This window comes from Pelmatolapia mariae, linkage group LG3_W (assembly GCF_036321145.2).
Source record: "Pelmatolapia mariae isolate MD_Pm_ZW linkage group LG3_W, Pm_UMD_F_2, whole genome shotgun sequence".
NCBI classification, from domain to species: Eukaryota; Metazoa; Chordata; class Actinopteri; order Cichliformes; family Cichlidae; genus Pelmatolapia; species Pelmatolapia mariae.
The window spans coordinates 76732302-76753428 of record NC_086229.1 but is presented as its reverse complement, the minus strand read 5'-3'; the positions used below and the strand labels follow the sequence as shown (position 1 = coordinate 76753428).

Below are 21127 nucleotides of genomic sequence, written 5' to 3'. Positions count from 1 at the left end.
GGCAGCAGAGATAAATGAATTTAAACTGCTTCAGTGGCCTGATTTCCTCATTAATGATGTCTCTTTTCTTAGTTCCATCTCTGGGGAGATTTAGGTCCATGTGTGCCACAGATTGAATCATGACTCTGCTCCTTTGTTGCAAAACTCAAGCACAAAATTATTCTCAACGTGTTTTTGTCTTCACAAACCCCCAGGACACGGAGGAGGAGTTACGTTGATCTGGCCAACGCTGTGAGCCAAATCTTAGCCGACTGAGTGTCCGGTGCTGTGCTGCTCTCTTGCATAATGTCAGCGCACAAAGTGTGACCGATTTTGGGATAAAAGAATGAGGGGAAGGGGAGAAGAGAGGAAGGGGCCCCTGCTCTCTGCCAGTTTTCATGCAAATCGGAGCCTCAGTGAAAGAATCCAGAGAAGCAAAGAAAGATCCATTTAATGGCGTACGTGCACACATCTCTGAGGGGAAAAGAGGCAGGCTGGTCATTTGAGCATAAAATTCTTTTGTTTTGTTCGCCTCAGCTTGAGCCAGGAGGGAAACGGGACATCGAAGCAGATCTGGCCGTTCCCAGAAACATTGAATTAACCTGCTGTTTGTGCAGCTGTGTACTCTTCTCTGCTGCTTCTCCCGCTTGTTTCTTGGTGGAGAGCTCTTCAACACACCCACACACCGCGGCCTAATCTGAAAGTAGCACTCATCCTGCAGCCACTGGCCAAACACAAATTTCAGCTCAGACGCACGTACCTGATAACTCAGCGCTGTCCACCACCCAGTCATTATGGCAACCACTAATAGCAGAAGCAGAGCCACAAAGCAGACAGTGAGGCACATTCAGCGGCTCGCTCAGCATCTCCAAAATCAACAGATCTTAAAATCCAACTTTGAACTGTTTATTAATCAGAGCAAACTCACTTTGTCAAGAACAATCACAATAAAAACTCACTCGTCAGGTATCCAGACACGAAGACTTTTTGCCTGAGTCATGTTAGTTTCAAAGTGTCTGCAGATGCTGACACCCGTGTTAGTGGGAAGTGTGTTATTATGAGATGTGATAATGTGCATTAGCAACAAGACACAGTGTCACTTTGCGTGTTTGCACCATTGCTTCAATGCAAACCTGATAGTCTGTGCTCCACTCTGCATGGAGGAGCTGTGGTATTAACACTTTCAGTGCCAGATTATTGTTTTCAATCTACCTGTGACTCATAAATCTCTAATCACTCAACATATCCCATTTTTGCTTTATGAAAATATACAGTGAAGTTCAAAAGTGTTGAGTCGCCCCCTCATTTCTTTATATTTTCTTCCCAGGAGCCAGACTTTCTTGTAATTCTTAACGTGCTCTTGAGCAATACATCTCCAGGTTTCTGAAGGACTGTCACAGATTTCCTTTGGCTACTTTTTCACTCATTTTCAGTCCAGTCCTTGAACCAGACCATTTTCAGAGGAATGTTTGTTTGTTTGTTTGAACCACTTAACATTAACTTTTGAGTCAAAAAGCACTTAACTCATGTGTCTACACACAATACAATGAAAAATACCAAAGATAACACAGTTTGACAGACATAAAGTAGGATTTCTTTCACCATCGAGGTGATTCTCAGAGAGTTATTAGCTGAATATTGGCATATCTCTGCATGGTGTTCGCTTTAACCCTAAAAAGGAAGGAAGTGAAAGACAAAAGAAGAAGAGGTAGGCCTCAAAATGCTCTGCAGCAGATGCACAGCAACTGCAAGCCTTAAAAATCGGGAACATTTGAATGTCTTTAAAGAAGCCTGGAGAACTATTCCTGAAGATTACATAAAAAAATAAGTGTGCTATTGCATAGGCACACTTAATGACACGAATGTTTGGCTCTGAGTTCAGACTGTGTTGGAGAATAAAGGTGATCTCTGACTTTTAAACTCATTATAATTGTACAAACTCAGTTTTGCCTTATTTACTGTGTTCCCATGTCTGTTTGCTCTTGTTTCAATAAATCATTGCACCTATTTCTCATTTTCCTAACGAAATATAAGTAACATGTGGCTTGAGAGAGAGCAGATAGTGAGATTTTTTAATGCTATTGCATGCTGTGAGAACACTGATTCCTGGATTTCTTCATCACTGCTGGGACAGTGTTAAATCATTACTGACCCGTTCGATGAAGTGTCTGCAATTCATTTAGTTAATGAAATGTGTCGGCTGATAAATAATCAGCCTGGAAAACCCATCAAATCATTTCAGTTGCCGTTCATCCCATTTGGTGCAGTTTAGTATGCTCTCATCACATCTATTATAAATGCTCTACAGAATTAATTAACAATTGTGATCCCATAAAGTTGGTTCTGTTCAACTGGACGTTTTGTTTTCAGTGGGAGAAAAGTTTTGTCAGCCTTCCAGACTGAACAAATGCTTCCAGCATTTCACTGCCTGGACGACTGAGCGTGGATCACGACATAACAACTGTGATCTGTGTTGAATCTAACCCATGAGAGCCCAAACCCATTTTTACTGCCAGGAAAACTATGGGAGAGTCAGTGTTGAAACTTTAACAGGAACTTTTCTCAATGTGTAAAGGGGCGTGGGTTCTTATGGGCTAAAGTACAAAATCAAAATAAACCAGTTGAAAAGGAAAAAGGAAAGTTCCAGGAACATGTTTGGAGCAGTAAATGTTAGCTGACTTTTAATGTGTTTTGTTTTTATGGCAAACTGGGAATAAAACAATTCCCTTATCTAGAACATACAGCCCTGGGAGGAACCTCCCTATCTGTTCTGCAATTTCCCAAATAGCCCCCATTTTTTTTTGTTTAATCTGAGCTTTCTTTTTTCTATCTTCCTTTGCTTTTGTAATCATATTTAACAGGGAATCATCAGTTTTCTGACCTTTTAAACCTATTTAATGTCAAAGTTCACGCTCTCTAACAGGCTGAAGAAGACAGCGTGGTGCTCTTTGCCCTGTGATGGGCTATTTGCTGCAGGAGAATTATCTACTCATTTGCATGCTGTGCAGGATACGCCTCCTTTACGACGTGAATGAGCTCACTATGTGAAATATGTGTACGTCTTGTTTACGTAGAAACAACAGCAGGAGATAAATAACTCAATGTACAGACCACAGAGAGGACAGGCATATAGGAGGAGGGTGGGGGGCAGGAACCAGCCGCGAGCGACCTCAGCCAGTCAGCACCGGTTCCGCAGACACACACACCAAAATACTAGAAAATTAAACTGTGGGTGTGTGTGAGTCTGAGGGAGGGGACAACAAGAGGGGGTGAGGGGTAAGGGGAGGGGAGCAGAAAATATTCAAAGAAGACTAGACTGGTTTAGACCTGCGATGACAGCATTTTAGTTAGTGTTCAAAATTCTCACAACAATCAGTGATGAAAACAAACACAGTGGCTTTGCACATCTTATCTGCCCTGGATTTGTCTGCAGAAAGACATTATCCTAGACGCTCATTATACACACACTGACACACACAGCCTGTCCTCCTCCTCCAACAACTCTATTAAACCTCCATTCTCTGCTCCATGACCTCCTCTAACAGCATAATAGAAGGAGAAGTAGGGTAATACAAATCAACAACACAACCTGAAGTGAGGCTTTTCTGCATGAGGGTCAAGAGTAACCGACGTATAAGTACATTTATAGGTAATTTGCAGCGCTTGTCCATAGATTGCAGTGACTAATGACATAGTTATCGATCCTTCTATTATAATCATGGAATTAAAAAAATATGTGCATGTATTTTAAAGTTTTTCCTTTTTCCATTTGATACTTTGAGCTGTACCTTTGAGACAAGACAACGCTCTCTAAGCCTTTTAAATTAAATACTTATCCAGTCATGCACAATTATGTGAAAAACTCTGCAAACTATGCAGTTCTGTAAAAAACTAAGTACACCATACGACTCAGTAGTTTCGCTTGAACCACCTTTAGCAGCCATAACTTGCAATAATCATTTTCTGTGTCACTTTATCACAGAAAATGGCCCACTTTTCTTTGCAGCATTGCTTCAGTTCACTGAGCTTATCAAGCATTTATACATGCACAGCTCTCTTAAGGTCCCACCGCAGCATTTGAGTCTGGACTTTGACTATGTCCTTGCAGCACCTCGATTCTTTTCTTTTTCAGTCATTCTGTTCTGTTGTCTTTGTGATCATTCACCTGTTGCATGAGCCAATTTAGGTCAAGCCTTAGCTGTCGACCTCACGTTTGACTCTAGTGTCGACTCAATGACTGCAAGCTGCCCGAGCCCTGTGGCTGAAAATCAAGTCCAAATGCTCACCCCTCCAGCACCATGCTTCACAGTTGGTATCCTCTGTTCGGATTTTACCAAACATGGTGCTGTGCATCATCTCCACTTTGGTCCCATCTGTCCAAAGGACATTGCTGCAGCAGTCTGGTGATTTGTTCAGAATTAACTTTGCAAACCCAATCTGTGCGGCCATGTTTTTCTTTAGAGAGAAGAGGTGAAACATCTCCAAGAAACTTAAAGAAGTCCATACGCCTTTCTTTCCAAGCTCCTTAGACTACGATGACCTGAATGACTGAAAAGCTTCACAGACAAAGAGAGAAGACGTTTTCTTCTGACAGCGTATCCAAACAAAGCATCGTTGTTCAGTATTTTTCTAATTGCACTGTCACAAACATGTAACATGCTAACTGAGGGCTGTAGAGTCCTTTTGCAGTTTCTCATAGGACTGCATGCTCTGACCTTGGGGTATAATTGCTGGGACTTCCAGTTTTGGGAAGATTGTGCTAACTGAAAACTGTCCAAACTTTAGCTTTTATGGAGATAGTCAAACTTCCTGATGATAAATAGCAACACCTAGCTCACAAGTACCGTCTTGATTCCTTTGGAAGCAGTAAGGATGGACTTAGTTTTTCACCGAACTGCATTGATTCATGTGAAAACTTTGGTCTTCACACGACTTTACACACTGGGGCAAAAAAAGGGATTAAAAAGATCAGGACATAACTGTATAATTCAAGCAAGCATGAATGTTTTTCTTATATTTTCACTCAACTGGAGGAAATATTGAATGACACTCACTGTTTTCCAGTAACAACAGCTTTATAGACACCAGGGGTGCAAAATTAGATTGACCAAAGAGACTTCTTTCTGTGAATAAGCTTCTTGTCAGTCACACGGTGAGGCATAATCTTATTTATCCTTCTTTTTGACTCTAAGGAGATTCTCATTTACAAAATCAACATCCTGTTGTATACAGTAACACTTGAAATGACCCATTTAGCCCAGGAAAAATGTTGCGCATCAAGAGAGCTGAAGTGCTGTTTTCCATAGACGCCTGCACAACAGGATGCATCTCTGCAGCGTGAGGACTTTCCCCTTTGCTGATTAGAAGGCTTTTACGCACACTTCTGTCTTCGCCCTTTCCATTCACGTCCTCCTTTCAGCCACTGGTTGTGTCAATAGTACGACAGTGCTTCGCCTTGCTCCTCAGGTAACCCCCCTCCCAGCTGACAGTGCCTGATATCATAAATGTACTTGAGGCCAGTGGGACAGTGGGTGTGGTTTAGCTCCTGACATCTGAAGCTGCTTGTGGACTCACAGGAAGCGACACGCTGTTGCCTCATAATCATATTCAGGCCACCAGCAGACTGGCAGGGACACTTGTCACCTTACAAGGATAGGAAAGAGTGTGTGAATGCACAGAGGTGACATTGCAGAGGGATCACTTCGGTGCAAGTTTAGAATCTGCTGAACAAAAAAAGAAAATGGAGTTTTTAAGCTATTAAAATGTCATTAACTCCACTAAGAACAACAAATCAGAGCAAATACTTGCCTGATTGATACATCTGTTTAAGCATGTCTGATTTAACATGATAGTTCTGGTCTGCTGACCTGCTGTTAATCATTCACAGAGCAGATTTAAAATTAGAGAGAATGTCCCACTGAGGCACGTCTGTCCTTCACCCACATCCACAGGTGTAAATCTGTAAGCGTGAGTGTGCATTTGCACGTACTGTATGAGTACCTCACAAACGACACCGATTTCAGAGCTGCCATTAAGACCACAACGCGGACTTTAACTCATGGAGACAGACTGTTAAAGAGCAGCTTCACTGTCAGTCCAAAATACAGATTTGGCTCATTTAAGTCTCCAATCCATTCCAGGTTTTTGTCTTTAAGAGCTGTTTTGACAAACAGTGCTCTAAAATAAAAGTAAGAAGATAATCGGAAAGTGTTGAAAACAATCAGATACTCAGAATCAATCAGCAAATGTCACCCACTTAACCATTAGAAACCTCTGGTGCTTTGAGCTCAATGTAGCAGATGATGTTAAGGTTGAAGTCCCATTAAGGTGACTGGTTTTATAAACCCTAAAGGTTTATATGAAAATAGAAATGCTCTTCAAAATAACTGCGTGATTTCCAGTAAAAAACAATGTAATTTATAGTCCTCTAATGAACTATAAAGGCATTGTACTGAACAAAGCTGAATTATGTGTAATTCCTCATTCACAGTGGAAGAACAAGTTTTAGAAAGCATGCCTCTCGTTTCACTAACTACTTCCTGGGTGATTTCTGGGCAGCGGGCTCAGACTCACTCTAAGAACTCATCTGGGTAAATTTCCACCAGATCAAATCACTGCAACCAGAGCACTGCCTTTGATAAGCTTTAAATAGAAGCCAGGAAAAAAAGCATGTAGCGAGATTCGCGTTGTCCATTTGTTCCTACCTGATATACAGCTGGTCATTCTTGTTCAGGAGTGACAACAAAACTGTTTGCAAAGTTATATAAAAATCATTTTTAACATGGGGCGGATCTTAGCTGCTTTGTGCTGGCACAGTCTTTAAATGTATGCAACCAAATCTGAGCTGGCTGCAACTGACTCCACGTGACTCATTTGGACTGGTGACGAGGTATAAACATCTGGCCAAGCCTTTATTCCCTGAAATCACTATTTACCTGTACCTAAAGGGCAAAATCCACCGTCTTTATTACTGTGCAGACACTCGGGAAGACCTTAACAATATATATTGTGAATGTTTTGGGGGCATGAAAAAAGAGACGTGATTCCTGCCATTAGATTATAGATTATATACTCTGTGCACTGAAGGTACAGAAAGAAAAAGTGACTGTAGGCGTGTGAAAAATGAGCCAATAGCAAGATGTGTTCTGAAGCTGAAGCTGACGTTTTGTTTTGGCATAAATAATCAGTTTCATCTTGAGTAGGAAACTAAGTGTGACTAAAGGTGAATTTAAATTTTTTTGATGGTTCGCAATGATTCTTAAGCCTTCTGGAGCCAGGTACCCCTTACACAAGGACCCCAACATAAGTGATTTCTCACTATCTTTTGGAAATTTTAGTTTTTCAAAGATAACGCTGGTGCAAGCGATCAACATCATTTGTTGGCAATGTAAATATGCACAGAAGTCAACTAACAGTCCAGGACTTTTAGGATCCCCAGCCCCAATCAGAGAACCACTAATCTCAGGTACATGCCTTGTTTACATAGACCTAATATTAAAGGAAATGTCATTTTGTGCAACAACATGGGTTGGCTACAGTATGGTGATGGTACGGAAACAAAATATAACCGTACAAAATATAAATAAAGGAAGAAAAGAACATTAAACAGCAAAAACTGTACAAGGGGTGATGCTCTCTCTATGGATCAGTAGTAGAATAAATAGAAAAACCTGACTCCCGGATGTCAAACGATATCAAGGATCACATCATGATCATAGTTTGAGAGAGTCAAAATCATCTTAACTCACTTGTCATTTTGCACCTGTTATTTCGTTTTTCCTACACAAACGGCTATTTATGCTTTATCCACATCAACACGTGCAGATGGAGGCACAACAAAGCGAAATACGCAGGAAGCACTGCAAAAGCCTACAGTACGTGCATTAAGGAGGGGTTAGCCGGGAGGGAGAGTGTACAGGAGGAACGCAGAGAAAGGAGGGAGGGTGAGAGAAAGCAGGCGTGTCCATTCAGCATGCTCCGGGGATTAGCTATTTAAAGTGCGGCGACTGCGCGCCACTGAAACCTCTCCACGGTGCCAATAAGGACGCAGATCTCAGGACGTGCAGGACGAGGCAGCGCAGCAAGGACACAGAGTGAAGCACATTTTAATGAGGGGACGCAGATAAAGAGTGAATAGACGGATAGACAGCGAGAAGAAAATCAGCAGTATCCAGTATTTCATCGGGTAAGTAACCAAACTAACCGCTCAATTCAACCATGACTGAAAGGTTGTATCAATTTGTATTGTAAAAACTTGCTTGAGTGCACCTCGGGGTTTTTTTTAATGTTCTGTTAAAGCTTCACGTAGGACATGATTTATAGTTCGAATAAATAGATAACCTCGTATGTGATCTTCTCTTATCAAACAGCTTAAGTGTGAGAAGAGGAGGTGTGTGTTTGTGGGAGGGTGCCTGATTATGACACTGTCTGGCAACGCATGGAAGACGCTGTTACTGACAACAGCCTGTCACACTCGATTATTTACGCGTGAATAAGTCACCGATTATTCTTCTCATCTTTCGTCTGCGTTAATTAGCAGCAAGATATGGTCCAATGCGATTTATAAGCATGTTTAACCTCATGCTGCCAACTTTAACACATTTCAATAGCCTAGACAAGGAGGAAACGCCACCGCCCCTTTCGCGCAGCTTAAAGTTGTTCAAGGAGACAGAGACACGAGTGATGCGCACAGTGCTCCAGATGAAAGCTCAGATTAGCCCGTCTGGCGTAGTCCGAGCATTTCATTCAAACTTCCACCTGTACGCGCGCACAGGACTCCACCTCACACACTCTGTACCTGTAGCATAGGCACAAGGAGATTTAACAATCCGGTTAGGGAACTTCTTTAAATAACAAGTTCAGGCATGAGAAAGCGTTAAGTGTTGTGAAAGTTGTTTATGATTCATAAAAAACATAAACCAGTAATGAAAAGACGTTTCTCATTGTACAAGTACTAGCATGTAAGTGGAAGATTGTTTACAACACTCGATTTGTTACACATTTCAATTTAACTTAGAGTTTCAAGTTATTTTCTTTAATTCTTTTTGTTATTTTCTCAGAAGTTTGAGTTACTAAGTCAAAAAATTTGAGATAAAAATCCAACCTTTTGGCTATTTTATTTATTTATTTATTTATTTATTTCTTGTAGTGGCAAAAACAAACAACCATAAAACATGTTAGAACAAATTTAAAAAAAAATCATCAAAGATTTCTTTTTTTTTGTAAGAAAAAAACTCTTATTTGAAATATAGTTCAACAGTTACATAAATGTTACATCAAAAAGAGGACTTGTTTCGTAAAGGTGTAGCATCGGTGTCTCATCTAGACACTGAAATAAAACATGTTGCGTTATTAGCTGGCTAGCATGTTGATGTGACATGAGATTTTCCATCTATTTGGTGTAATCATGTAAGTTAATTTTATGAAAAATATATTTTGCAGTCTTTAAGAATTAGTTCAAATATGACATTTAGATAGAGTACTAGGCCCACTGCACTTTACAACAGGATCCGCTCGGGCATAGAAACCCATGAAGCTCCCAGCTGATAGTTTAGCGCTGATGTTAATGCCAGAGGAAGTTTTGGAAGTTTGTTGACCTCACTTTGTAACTTTACGTGCTTTGACACTCCCTGGCTGAGTTGCTGTGGCTCTAAAATACTTCCACTTTGCAAAAATACAACATACGTTTTTAATTGTGGAATATCTAGTATGGAAGAAATTTCACAAATTGATATTCTGTAGTGGTAACACCCATGCTCAAATCCATCTGGATGAGATTAATTTGAGCATCTTTACATTCCTTTGTTTGATTTATGAGCAACTGAATAGCTGACAGATATCTGTGGAGTTAAAAACAACTTGTCTCGTGAATACAGAGAGAAGTAGAGGTTTAAAATGAGCGGGGCTATCACTGCCTGATCCGTCTTTTCTTTGAATGTTCAAGGGAAAACGTTCTAAAAGCTGTTTTATCCTCCATCTCTGATGAATATGAATAAAAGTTGACTGCATGCTGCTACTAATGCACACAGAGACTTCTGCAGGTAGACATGCACAGAGTGTGTGCGTCATCCAGTCTGGAAAGTCTGTTTGGAGCTTTGTGGCAGGCAGACTGGCCTTTTTAACTTTTATTTTTATTTTTTTTAAATAAAACTCCTGAGACTGACTGGAAAAGGTCAGTCCCAGTCCCAGCTGAGTGGAAGTGTGGGAAGATCGTTATCATGTTCCTGCATGAATATGTGCAGACAGAGAGGATCAGTGGCATTTGTGGAGGGTACAAAATATATGAACGGATCAGATTTAATTTAGCTTAAGTTTCATAATTATTCTGTTAGGTTTCGTCAACGACACACACTCACTCACACATGCACAGACATGTGCTTTAAATGATGTGACACAATACTGGGATAGATCGTGAGCCAGAAGCCGCTCACTAATGTTTCTCGGAGGGATTGCACAACCTTCAGCTTCACCAGCAAAGCACCGCTAATTGAACAAGTAAAACTGTATTATTCAGGAGCGGCATGTTGCCCACATAAGCTGCCTGCAGGCTGAACTCTCCGGTGTGACAAAGAGGCATGGGATCCTAACAGTGACAAACCCTTTTCCCACTTTTCCTCATCACTCCTATCCTCATTTTGTGACTGTAAGCCTTTTTTTAAAATCACTTATGATGATGTTTTTCTTAATCGTCTTCCTTTTCTGCTCTTTCTCATCCCATCCTCAGCCTTCTTTGTTTTGTCCTTTGCCTTAAGTGCTTTTCCTCTTGCCCCCTCCCTTCTTTGTGTGTGTGTCTGTGTGTGCCATCTGAGGTTGTTTTTCTTCTTCATGCTCCCAGGCCTACTGTGTGCTGCCAGACCCCCACAGCCAACCAAGATCTGTGCCCAAAATTCCTCACTACTGACCAGCCCTTCATATTGTGTGTGCGTTTGTGTGTGTGTGTATGAAACTGGCTCACACTCTGTACTGTCCCTGTTCCCTTGCTATACTGTGAGTTCCCAGAACCTCTAAATTGACCTAAACATAATGGAGTCACTGTGCGTGTAGATGGCATAAGGTTTCAGAGCCACACCTGACTGAAATGCAGACGGGAGGAGTATCGGATGGTTGGAAATAGAGGAGGAAAAAACGCTCGTACTGTGAGAATTTCTCAAGAAACAGGGTGGCTGTGAAATTAGAGTCAGAGTTTCACACTTAGTGGACACATACCTCCCCCACTGGCTTGTCTGTGACGGGGTGTAGCAGCTCTGAGACCGTGCGTATGTGCGAGCTGTCACGTCTGCCTCACTGAGTCAGGCAGCACGACCAGTCAGCAGTAAATAGTTGTCGGGGCGGGGGTTTTGGGGGGGTTGTATATTTACCCAGGATTGCCTTTCTTTATGTTGCAATCACAGTTTACAGTTTGCGATCAGATATCTAAACGTGCCTCTGGGATGAATAAACAGTGAGGCTCAGTGAATTATCAAACTAAAAGGGGTTTCCCCATCAGAGTGATGAGGTTTACTCCAGACAGAGGTGGGAGGATTAGGATCAAACCTGCTCTGATCATAAATATTGTGAGTAACTGGCTGAAGGGTTAATTCCAATAAACCGCCCCCCCCCCTTAAAAGAATTCCAGCTTATGACACTGCTGACTCTTTTTTTTGTGGGGGACTTTAATGATGATGTTTTTATGTTTTCTTAGTTTGTGTTATATACATAAAGGCAACTGTTATAGTGGTAGATGCTCAAATCTACTCAGGCTTCACACTGATGTAAACACACAGGTCCAGACAGAGTGTTTTATATTTCTGGCTCTGCATGATATTAGTGATGGACGGTGAGCCTAATATGGTCAACTCAGCCACACACTTTCTTTCCTGAGGGGCAGCCAATCAGAAGACTATTAGCTCAAAAGGCAGAGGAGGTAAAACAGCCTGATTTAGACAGTGGTTGAACTGGGATGTTTTTGAGCAATGAATGATGCAAAGCTACTTTAATGTAGTCCAAGAATGCAAATAAGGAGCTGATTATTACTGTATCCCTTTAAACGAATGGTGGACTACTGCTGGGGGTGGGCACGCATGTCATAATGATGATGTCAATGTACACTTTAAGCCCTGCATGACTGTTTAAAAAGGTGTACATCATATAAGAGATATCATATATAACTATATTTAATGTAAAAAAAAAGAAAGAAAAAAAAAGCTCAGCATTTAAAAAATTATATCAATAAATTCAGCTTTTCATCTTTAGCCAACCGTGACAAAACAATTATACTGCAGGTCTCTGGACACTTGACAGTCTGAAGCTCCCTGTCCATCCATCATCGATCCTACAAAGACATCACACCCGGAGAAAATTGTGCCTGCTTTGTGTCACATCTTGCATCCTTTTTGCTTCACTTTGTGGTTTTTTTTTTGTGTGCAAATATTTGCAGTTGTGCAACCCTTAAGCATCAATTTTCCCTTCTTCTGCTTTTGTCAATTTGTAAAGATCCCAGAGGGAAGTAAAACATCCACCAGTGCAGATGCCAGTTATTCATTCCATACTTCACTGTTGCCCTTCAATTGTACCTCAAAAGAATTACTGTAATCATTACTGATAGGAAATCTTGCTAAGTGGTTAGATGGTATTATTCTTTTATGTATTTTATCTGAAAGTGCAGTAAATATCTCCTCAGTTTCCACTTTGTCTGGTAACAGTTAAATGTGAACATTTATTAGACTGGCATGTGAGGAATGAGCACTTGCACTTCTCTGCACAGCTACAATAGAAACTGTCAACGTCCATCAGCTCCCTCTGCTCTATTTCACCTGACCTATTTCTTAACCTGATTAGCCTAAAATAAATACCTTTTTTCTTTCTAAGCAGCTACAGCTCTGTGTGACCCTTTATCTCCCCGCTGCAGATAGGCGGACAGTCCGCAGGGAAATCATGAATTTGACAGACATGTCTGGGTCGAGCTCTGCAGATAGGTCGAGGTTGAGCAGCTGTTTAAAAAAAAAAAAAAAAAGTTAGATTTTTGCTCTTCAATATCAGTTAAAACAACAGATTTAGAGGTAAATTTGAGAAACAGAAGTTTTTGCTGATATGAGATATGAGCCCGTCAGCTGTGACGTGCCTACATCAGACGACCTCTGTGTAAAATGTGTTTGCTTGTCAAAAGAGAGCTTATCATTCACCCTGGCTGCTGTAGTGCACTGACGTCCTGTTCCAGGATTAGACGGCGTGCAGGGTGGTGGTGATGGAGTGGTAAATACTGACTGAGTGGTTGGTTGCTGGGCCGCCGTGCCATTCGGTGATACTGTCAGCTTACATTAAGCGGTCGCGCTGGTGAAGCGCAGCATCATAATTCCATTAAACGGTGACCTGGTGAGGAGACGATGAACTGTCAGCAGAGCTGCTGTGGCTGTGATGAGGCGGCTTAAGTGCGAGCTGTGGAAGAAGTGTTGTCACGATGGTTTAACTCGGCTTACTTCATATTTGAGAGAAAGCTCGTGGAAGACTTGCGTACTTTCCAATCAGCTCACTTATATTTATGTCTTTCTTCACTTCTTTCTCTCCTCAGGCATCTCTGTCATGGGTGTGAAGATGTTACAGTGCTTTCCCTTCTACAGACGCTGCAAAGAGCGCTGCAAGAGCAGGCAGTGCCCGCCCCCTCCAGGTGAGCACCACCTACTGTATATTCCAACTGTATGAGAAAATCAAATGCAGAACAAACCGCTTGACTCTCTATCTGCCACCCATACAGTGCCTGTGGAGGAGATGAAGCCACGTCTGTCCTCTACAACATCCTGGGGCAGTGACAGCGAAGGAACAGGAAGCATCAATCGGGGTTCCCAGATCTATTTCTCCACCAAGGCCCGGCTTTCTTTCAGACACCAGCTGGACAGCAACATCAATGCAGTGGATGCCACCTACTGAGGAAGACTGAGGGCTTCATAGGACTTAAATGGACTCAGTTTTCCATCGCCAGTTTATGCTTGGAGCCTGATAGTAGAGCAAACACATTTTGATGCCACCTTTAAATGGGAAGGGCGGTAGTGTTGCAGAACCACAGTTTGTCTTTTAACTGCTTGTTCCTCGCTGCTCGCACACAACTGCTAATGATTCGTCAGATTCAAAGGACAGAGAAAAAAGGACTGGGATGAGACGGTGCTCAGAAGTCAGACGAGTAGATCCGCTGCCCAATCGGGCATACTGATGAGGGCGAGGACAATGTAGAGAGTTGTTTACAGCGTTCACTACCAATAAGTGCATTACTTTGTCTTCTGTTTGGAAGGTTTTTTTTACTGTGTTTCTTTTGTATTTCTTTTTTTTTTTTTTGACTACCTTTGTGGAAAAAAAGATCAATTTGCTGATTAGATCATGGCTGGAGTTAATAAGGTCTGTTTCACAAAGCAAGAGGAGGAAGATAGCATTCAGTGTGATGAAGTGTGTGACTATCTAAACCTCATCATTAAGGCATCATCGTGAAATAACTTTCTAATCCTGCTCTGTGACACAGAACCCTGCTAGCTTAAAGTGAGATAATAAAACAGAAAATGGTTTGCTGTTTTATAAAAGACATTAACTGTAAAAGCATGAGGTGGGACTGTGTGTAACATCTGCTGACCAGGTCTGAGTCTGTTTAACAGCAGTGTTGTTAATAGTTAATAGTCATCTGTGAGATCTACGGTGGCCCTGATACTTCAGAAAGGCTTGCTGAAATCCGGTTGTGTTGTGCACCACAGGGCCACCGTATGAAATAAGCCGAGCTACACAGCAGCTTATTTCTGATAGGTAATTCGTTAGTCTTGCTTGATTCTGATCAATATTTTTAATTAGAAAAAAAGACGCTCTGGCTGTGTTTATAAAATGCACGTTTTACTTTTGTTTTGTTTTGTTTTTTTAAGAAAACCTTTCTGTATTTGCCCAAATTGAAAAGCTATGACTGTTAAATGCTGATCAAAAAAAAAAAGACTAATGATCACTTGTTCAAATTCAGAGTATGTCAAAAATATCTTCATTCTAAACTAAGCAAATATAAAATAAGTTGTATCAAAATGTCTCGGGTGTGTTTTTTAGGGCTGGGGGATATATTGCTTGACAATATTGTAAAGACACAAGGATACCAAATATTGACATTTTCTAAAAACTAAATTCACATACTCCAGGAATACTACAAACAAGAGGGCTCATCTCGTGCACCACCATCTGCAAAAAACATCACCTAAGCAAACTCGCGGTTCAACACTGGACACTGACCTTAACAAAGCTGCTTCCTAACTCAGAATAAGCTAGTGGCTCAGGCACATGAGCCCAACTCGACTGGCTGCCTGCTGTTTGTTTTCTGGTTATATTACTATGGAACAGGAAGTTTACTGAGTGCAAATCTAATAGTTAAATGTGAATTTCTGTTTGTGTAGACAGCAGCAGATGTGATTTTTGATGATTTATCGCAGTTAATTGGTGTGTTATCAGAAACAGATTGCACATAACTTCCAAGTTGTGGACTGATATTAGACGTGCTCGCTCTTATGGCAACATTTATGGCAGGTTTTAGTGACGGTGGAGGTCTGCTTGACAGTCTCATTTTGCAGGAAAAAAAAAAAAAGTGAGATAACTTTATCTTACTGGATAAAACAGATGACAAACTTTTAGCTTTGAGGACATAATTTGTTGTTGAAAAAATGTGATAAGTTGCAATACATGTTTTATTAAAAATCGCAATAATATGGTATCGTGTGGAGCTCCGGCGATGTGATCATTATGGGTAACATGCAGAGAAGCCGTGAAAAGTACACAGGCAAGATGGAGACGGGGCATCTAGTGGACAATATTTATTAAAAAAATGTTTACAGGTATAAAAAAAATAAAACAGTTTGAAAACAAACTTCTTCAAACACGTGAGAAGTTATGATGACTGAATGTTTTTGGGTTTGGAGATGACGCCGTCTGGATAACGTTTCTTAAACCGAGCCACGACCTCGGGATCCAACAGATGAATGCCGTCCAGCTGGTTCCCTAGAGTTATCCTGGACAGGAAACGACACAGACATTGTGAGGTGTGTAGAGCAGCTCGCTGGTTTCTAAATTAAAGCATGATGGTATGTTACCAGTTAGGCTGGACATTGTGGGGTCGACCAAAGAGCTCAATCTTCCTGGTGCCGGGTGAGAGTCTTTCTATCATGCCATAGATCTCGTCTGGCTTGTGACTCGTGGAGCGGACCTGAGAGCGCACAGACATGACTCAGGCTGAAGGAATTATGGGTAATGACACCACGTATAACAGAGGATTTACAGCTGTTTACCTCTGCCACGATGACATCACAGTCCAAACCCCTGTTGAACCCCTGCGGGTTTCCTTTTACACCAACCTGAAGACAAACATGTTTAGAATGAGGCAACACAGGTTCAGCTATTGGACGGTTAAGAACGACAAAAGCAAAAAGTTGCTGAAGGTTAAATTCCTCGAGCCCAAACCCCACCAGGACCGTCCACACAGTATAACACTGAGATTGGTTCAAACCTACCAGGCAGTGCTCCTTCCCGTGGTTCAGCCAATGACCCGTCCTGCCGGTGCGGATGATTCTCTGGAGCTGGTTGGTTTTCACCCAAATGATTTCATCCACACGCTCATAACTGAGAGAGGAGGATAAAGGCAAAAATGATTAAAAAAATAAGGGGGAAAATATGACACGATGGTGACAGAAAGGGAAAACTTACCCCCAGAGGCTGAGACACTCTCTGCCCAGCTCCATAGCCCTGAAACAGGAAGAGAACATTGAGTCTGAATACCATTTCTAAGAATAATGTTTAGGATTGGGGGAAATATCAGTTGTCAGACATGTAGTGACCTTCTTTGGGTAAATAATTAACCTGAATAGCAGCACAAAGTGGTGCCAGCTTCCTGTCGTGCTGAAGCTGAGTGAAGAGCTGTACGCAAACACTGACCGGGCTTCTCATCATTTATGACGAGTGAATGTAAAACTGTAGAGATCTGGCACCGTGCGGTCGATGTCATATTAATGAGAACAGAGAAGCATTGTGCAAGTTCCCTGTTCGATAGATTTATTTGCTAAGCCAATGCAAACTAAGCCACCAGGTTTTCCCCATCACCGCCACATGTTAATGTTGGGCATATATGCACTGCTCACTTAAACACCTTGTTCCCAGCTAAAAGTCTACTTCTTTAGAGCCTTGCCGAATGCCGACATGCCCCATTTCTTTACCCAGTCTTTCATTCTGTCAATGATTGTCTGTTGCCCAAGCTTCTATCTATCTATCTATTTACCTAATCTAGACTTTAAAACATTTATCTTAAATTGTAGTAAACTAGGTGAAGTCTCATCTTAAGGGAAAACATTTCCTAGGGAAAAATGCAGCCATTATTCTCTAGAAGTTTAACTTAAACAGGCTGAGGGGCATTACTTCGTAGATCAAATGAAACATTCAGCTATGAGTTAAATGATGACATAAAGTGGTCAGCTGTCCTGCTAACTGAGTCAGATTTCTGGACTTTTTTAGTTACCTGCCAGTGACCCAGAGGAAGAGGAAGCCGTCATCCTGCAGGATGGGGATGTTCAGTTTTCTCATCTCGTCATCGGTCAGAGTACCGTAGGGCAGCTCCATGTGGATGTCCCATGGAGGGTCAGCCATCACTACGGCAAACTTACCCAGGATGGACACGTCCAGGTAGCGGATATCACAGCAGATCCACTGAGTACCAAAGCACATAAATCACACTATTTTACAATCTTAAAAGACATCAGGACACATGCATGTGTCCAGTCTCATAGGCTTCTTTTAAATCATCCCATCCTCCTCCTCACCTGTGAGGGGAAGAGTTTGCCCACATTGCTGTCGGTGTCCCCTGCGTGGAGACCAAGCTCTGTGGTCCCCGCCTGGGGCCCCAGCAGGTTCCCCTCGGTCTCCGGGGGGCTGTCGATCTCATAGTGGACGTACTTACAGGTGTCCATGTGGAAACAGGTGTTGAGGAAGGAGCAGTCGCCGAGGCTCTCGTCTGTGTGCTTGTTGATGATGCGACTGCATGACAAAACATAAAGTTAACATCACAAAGTTAAAAAAAATAGTGTTTCGGAGTCTGTGGTTAATGCAAGGTTCAAGCTGTTAAATGCTCACTGAGGTAAAAGAAGAAGGAGATGCTTGATGACCTTTTAAATTCCAGATTCTTTCATTTAAACTTGAATATAATTAGAAGTGGGCAGAGAATCCCTCTTTATGTAGGACAGTTTTCCAAACTTTATGCATTAGAAAACTTAAAATGATGCAAAATAAAACTTCTGGTGCAGCACATTAGACACATGTATGAGCAGAACACTCTCAAAATGTGGCGTTTCTCATATTTATATCAAATATAGAGTATTTAGCATAATCACAGTGCCACCTGCAGGCCAAAGAGAGTATTACTCAAACACTAATGGACATCTGCTATACTTAAAAAAGAAAGCGATCAATGGGTAAATGTACTTAGCAGGTCAGCTAGAATTTCCCATTTATATAATCTGTAATATTTATGATACGCTCTTTTCAAGCTGTAGCACAGCAGCCTGTATTCTCATGATCTGGACAATCCAGGACTGTCATGGAAATAAACTTTTAGTCTTGTTAGTTTATTATCATGTCTGCTGTGTTTGATTTCATGCTTTTTTGTTGGTGGCAGTTTAATCTGTGGGGCTGTCTGTAACAGTGTCAGACCTTGTGAAGCAAATACAGACCGAAAGTGTAACTTGGTGCATGGCTGAGGCGTGTCTCCAGCACGAACACATTCTTCTTTGGTCCCGTGATCGCAGAACTCTTGGACCTGAGCTCGGCCGCGGGATCTGAACTTTTCCACGATGGACTGCTCCTTGGCTGTGCTGGCGTTCAGCAGCTCCAGAATCTCTCGGCTTAACTGGACATGAAGGAGAGTCACATGAAAGCTGCAATAGCAATGAAATGCCGGTTTTTAATCAGTTACAAAAAAACCAAAAACAACAACAACCCTCTGTTACCTTCTTGCTCTGCTGCTCCTTGGTGGACTGTTGGTTCAGGAGGCTTTCGATCTCCATGTCCAAATGAGACGACTGGCTTTTACTGCTCCTGCCCTTCTTCTCCGTCCCGCTCCCTGACGCCGAAGGCCCCGGCTCTGAGGAGGAGGCCGGCGTCAGCGATGTGGTTGACGAGTGAGGAGGAGAAGCAGAGCTCTGAAGCGAGGGCGAGAAGCCTGCAGCCCTTTTGCTGTGCATTTGGTCTTCTGCTTTTCTCTTGACTCCAGTTCTCTGGGCTCCAGCTACAGATCCAATCATAGCCCAAAGTTTTGTGTGGTCCACAGCTACGACCACTGTGGGGGTCGACGTGGAGGAGGAAGTTGTAGAAGAAGAAGAAGTAGGAGCCAAGGTGGGCTCTCGGACTTCGATGAGCTCCTGAGCAGAGAATTTAAGCAGCAGGCTCTGGATGCAGCCGTGACTAACGGCTGTTTCTGACTGTGATGAGAAGCAAACACAATAGAGATGTCAAAAATAAACCCACATCACTGAGTTCAAGGGTAACACGAGCAATGGAGACAAAAACTCACACTGTTGAGTTCATTTGTGATGGAAAGGGAGTCTGTCGGCAGTGTGAGACTCAGATCAGACAGATATCCCAGCAGCCTCTTCTCCAGTTCGGGGTCTGGTGGTTTTTCTGTTTCCTCCTGTGAGGTGGACGGAACTGCCGGGGCAGGGCTGTCACTCCTGACTGTGGAGCCGTCTGTGCTGCCGCCACCATCTGAGGGGACAACAAAGGATGAAGCATTGAGTTCAGAGAAAATTGTCAATATTCCCAATTTTGAGGTCCTGAAAAGTTTCATAACTTTTAGATAAAAAGGTTAAGTAATTATAAAAATAGTTGTTTAATTTACTGGTGCAAGAATTATCCTTTGTTACTCCTTTTTGTTTTGAGGAATTAGGGAAATCTTCATAGCGAAACAGCAGAACTGCTTTAAAGTTTTTCAGCTCATATTAATTACTGCCATCGGTAAATGTCCTCTTCCTTTCCAGTGCTCGTACTGTTGATATACACTGCTACATCCCCAGCATGGCATCAAAGCAAATGAGCTTAGGCAGCTTTATAGCAAATTACTACAATAACCTCTAAACATCAGCTTGGACTCTTTGAGCTAATTTACAGTTTATCTGTAACAAAATACCTGACTGATCAATAATATAGATAATAATTTTGTTGCATTATGTTTAACAAGAATCAACAAAATATTTTGTCAGTTTCCAACAACAACCGAGTAAAACCCCACCTTCACTTTATAAAACTCCGTTCCCCTTTTGTCAGCGAAGGCATCAATTAAATCAGCTACTAAATGAATGGACTGGAGTGCATTTCTGTGCTTTTCAAGATTTCCCGAGCACTTCAATCACATCTAAATACAATTATTTTTATCCTATACACATTAAGCGCTTCATCTAACTCACATCCGATTTAAAATCACCGATTAACTTACACCACCCAAAGCAAAAGACAAGAGAGTTGAAGAAGAGAGTGCGGGCAGGATGGAGAGGATGGCGTGTTCAGTGAGCTAACTTTGATCTCAGCTGAGAGGGGACCCACTGATGTTTATTTACATCTTGCCACACCGTCAGTAACACCAGTGATATGGTTGAAAGGTGTAGTTCAGACATAGTAATAACTATATTACGTTCTTTAATTAAACCACTCACGGCAAGGTTAGTGGATGTTACCCCCTTCTTTCCTTGTTTATAGAAAGCTTTTCTATTTGTAATTTGGCGCTTAGAGCACCAGAGGAAAACGATATCGCCATAACACGGCAGCTTACACAGTCTAGATGGCTGCACAGCACTGCAGACCTGAGTTAAGATACGTAAAGTTAAATATATGGGGGGAACTACCCCTTTGATATCAATACCAGCGTTAGCTGGGCACTGCCCGGCCTGAACCTACCGGCGGACAGCTGAGCCGGATCTTTCCGCCGTCGCTGCAGCCTCTCCCGCAGAGAGTCCAGCTGCTTCTTGTGCGCCTGGATGTTGCTCCATGTGTCCGACATGACGAGCTGGACTCAACTGCAGGAAAAACACCAATACTGGCCTCACCGAGCACCGAGTGTCCGGGAAACTAAACAAAAATTGAATCCAGTCCACCCTTGGAGGGAAGCGGGTGCGGTGCAACACAAAAACGT

General features: G+C 42.1%; 1 protein-coding gene across 1 annotated transcript; it reads right to left on the bottom strand.

The window, feature by feature from the left end:
- Positions 1-15764: 15764 nt before the first annotated feature.
- On the bottom strand, positions 15765-21127 carry mettl3 (methyltransferase like 3). The gene is made up of 11 exons (XM_063464264.1): positions 20893-21127; positions 19517-19707; positions 18954-19424; positions 18678-18853; positions 17772-17985; positions 17471-17658; positions 16666-16704; positions 16473-16581; positions 16251-16316; positions 16056-16168; positions 15765-15974 (listed from the first exon to the last, which is right to left on the bottom strand). Exons 1-11 carry the CDS (start codon positions 20993-20995, stop codon positions 15854-15856), a joined length of 1791 nt encoding a protein of 596 aa, XP_063320334.1. The 5' UTR covers positions 20996-21127; the 3' UTR covers positions 15765-15853.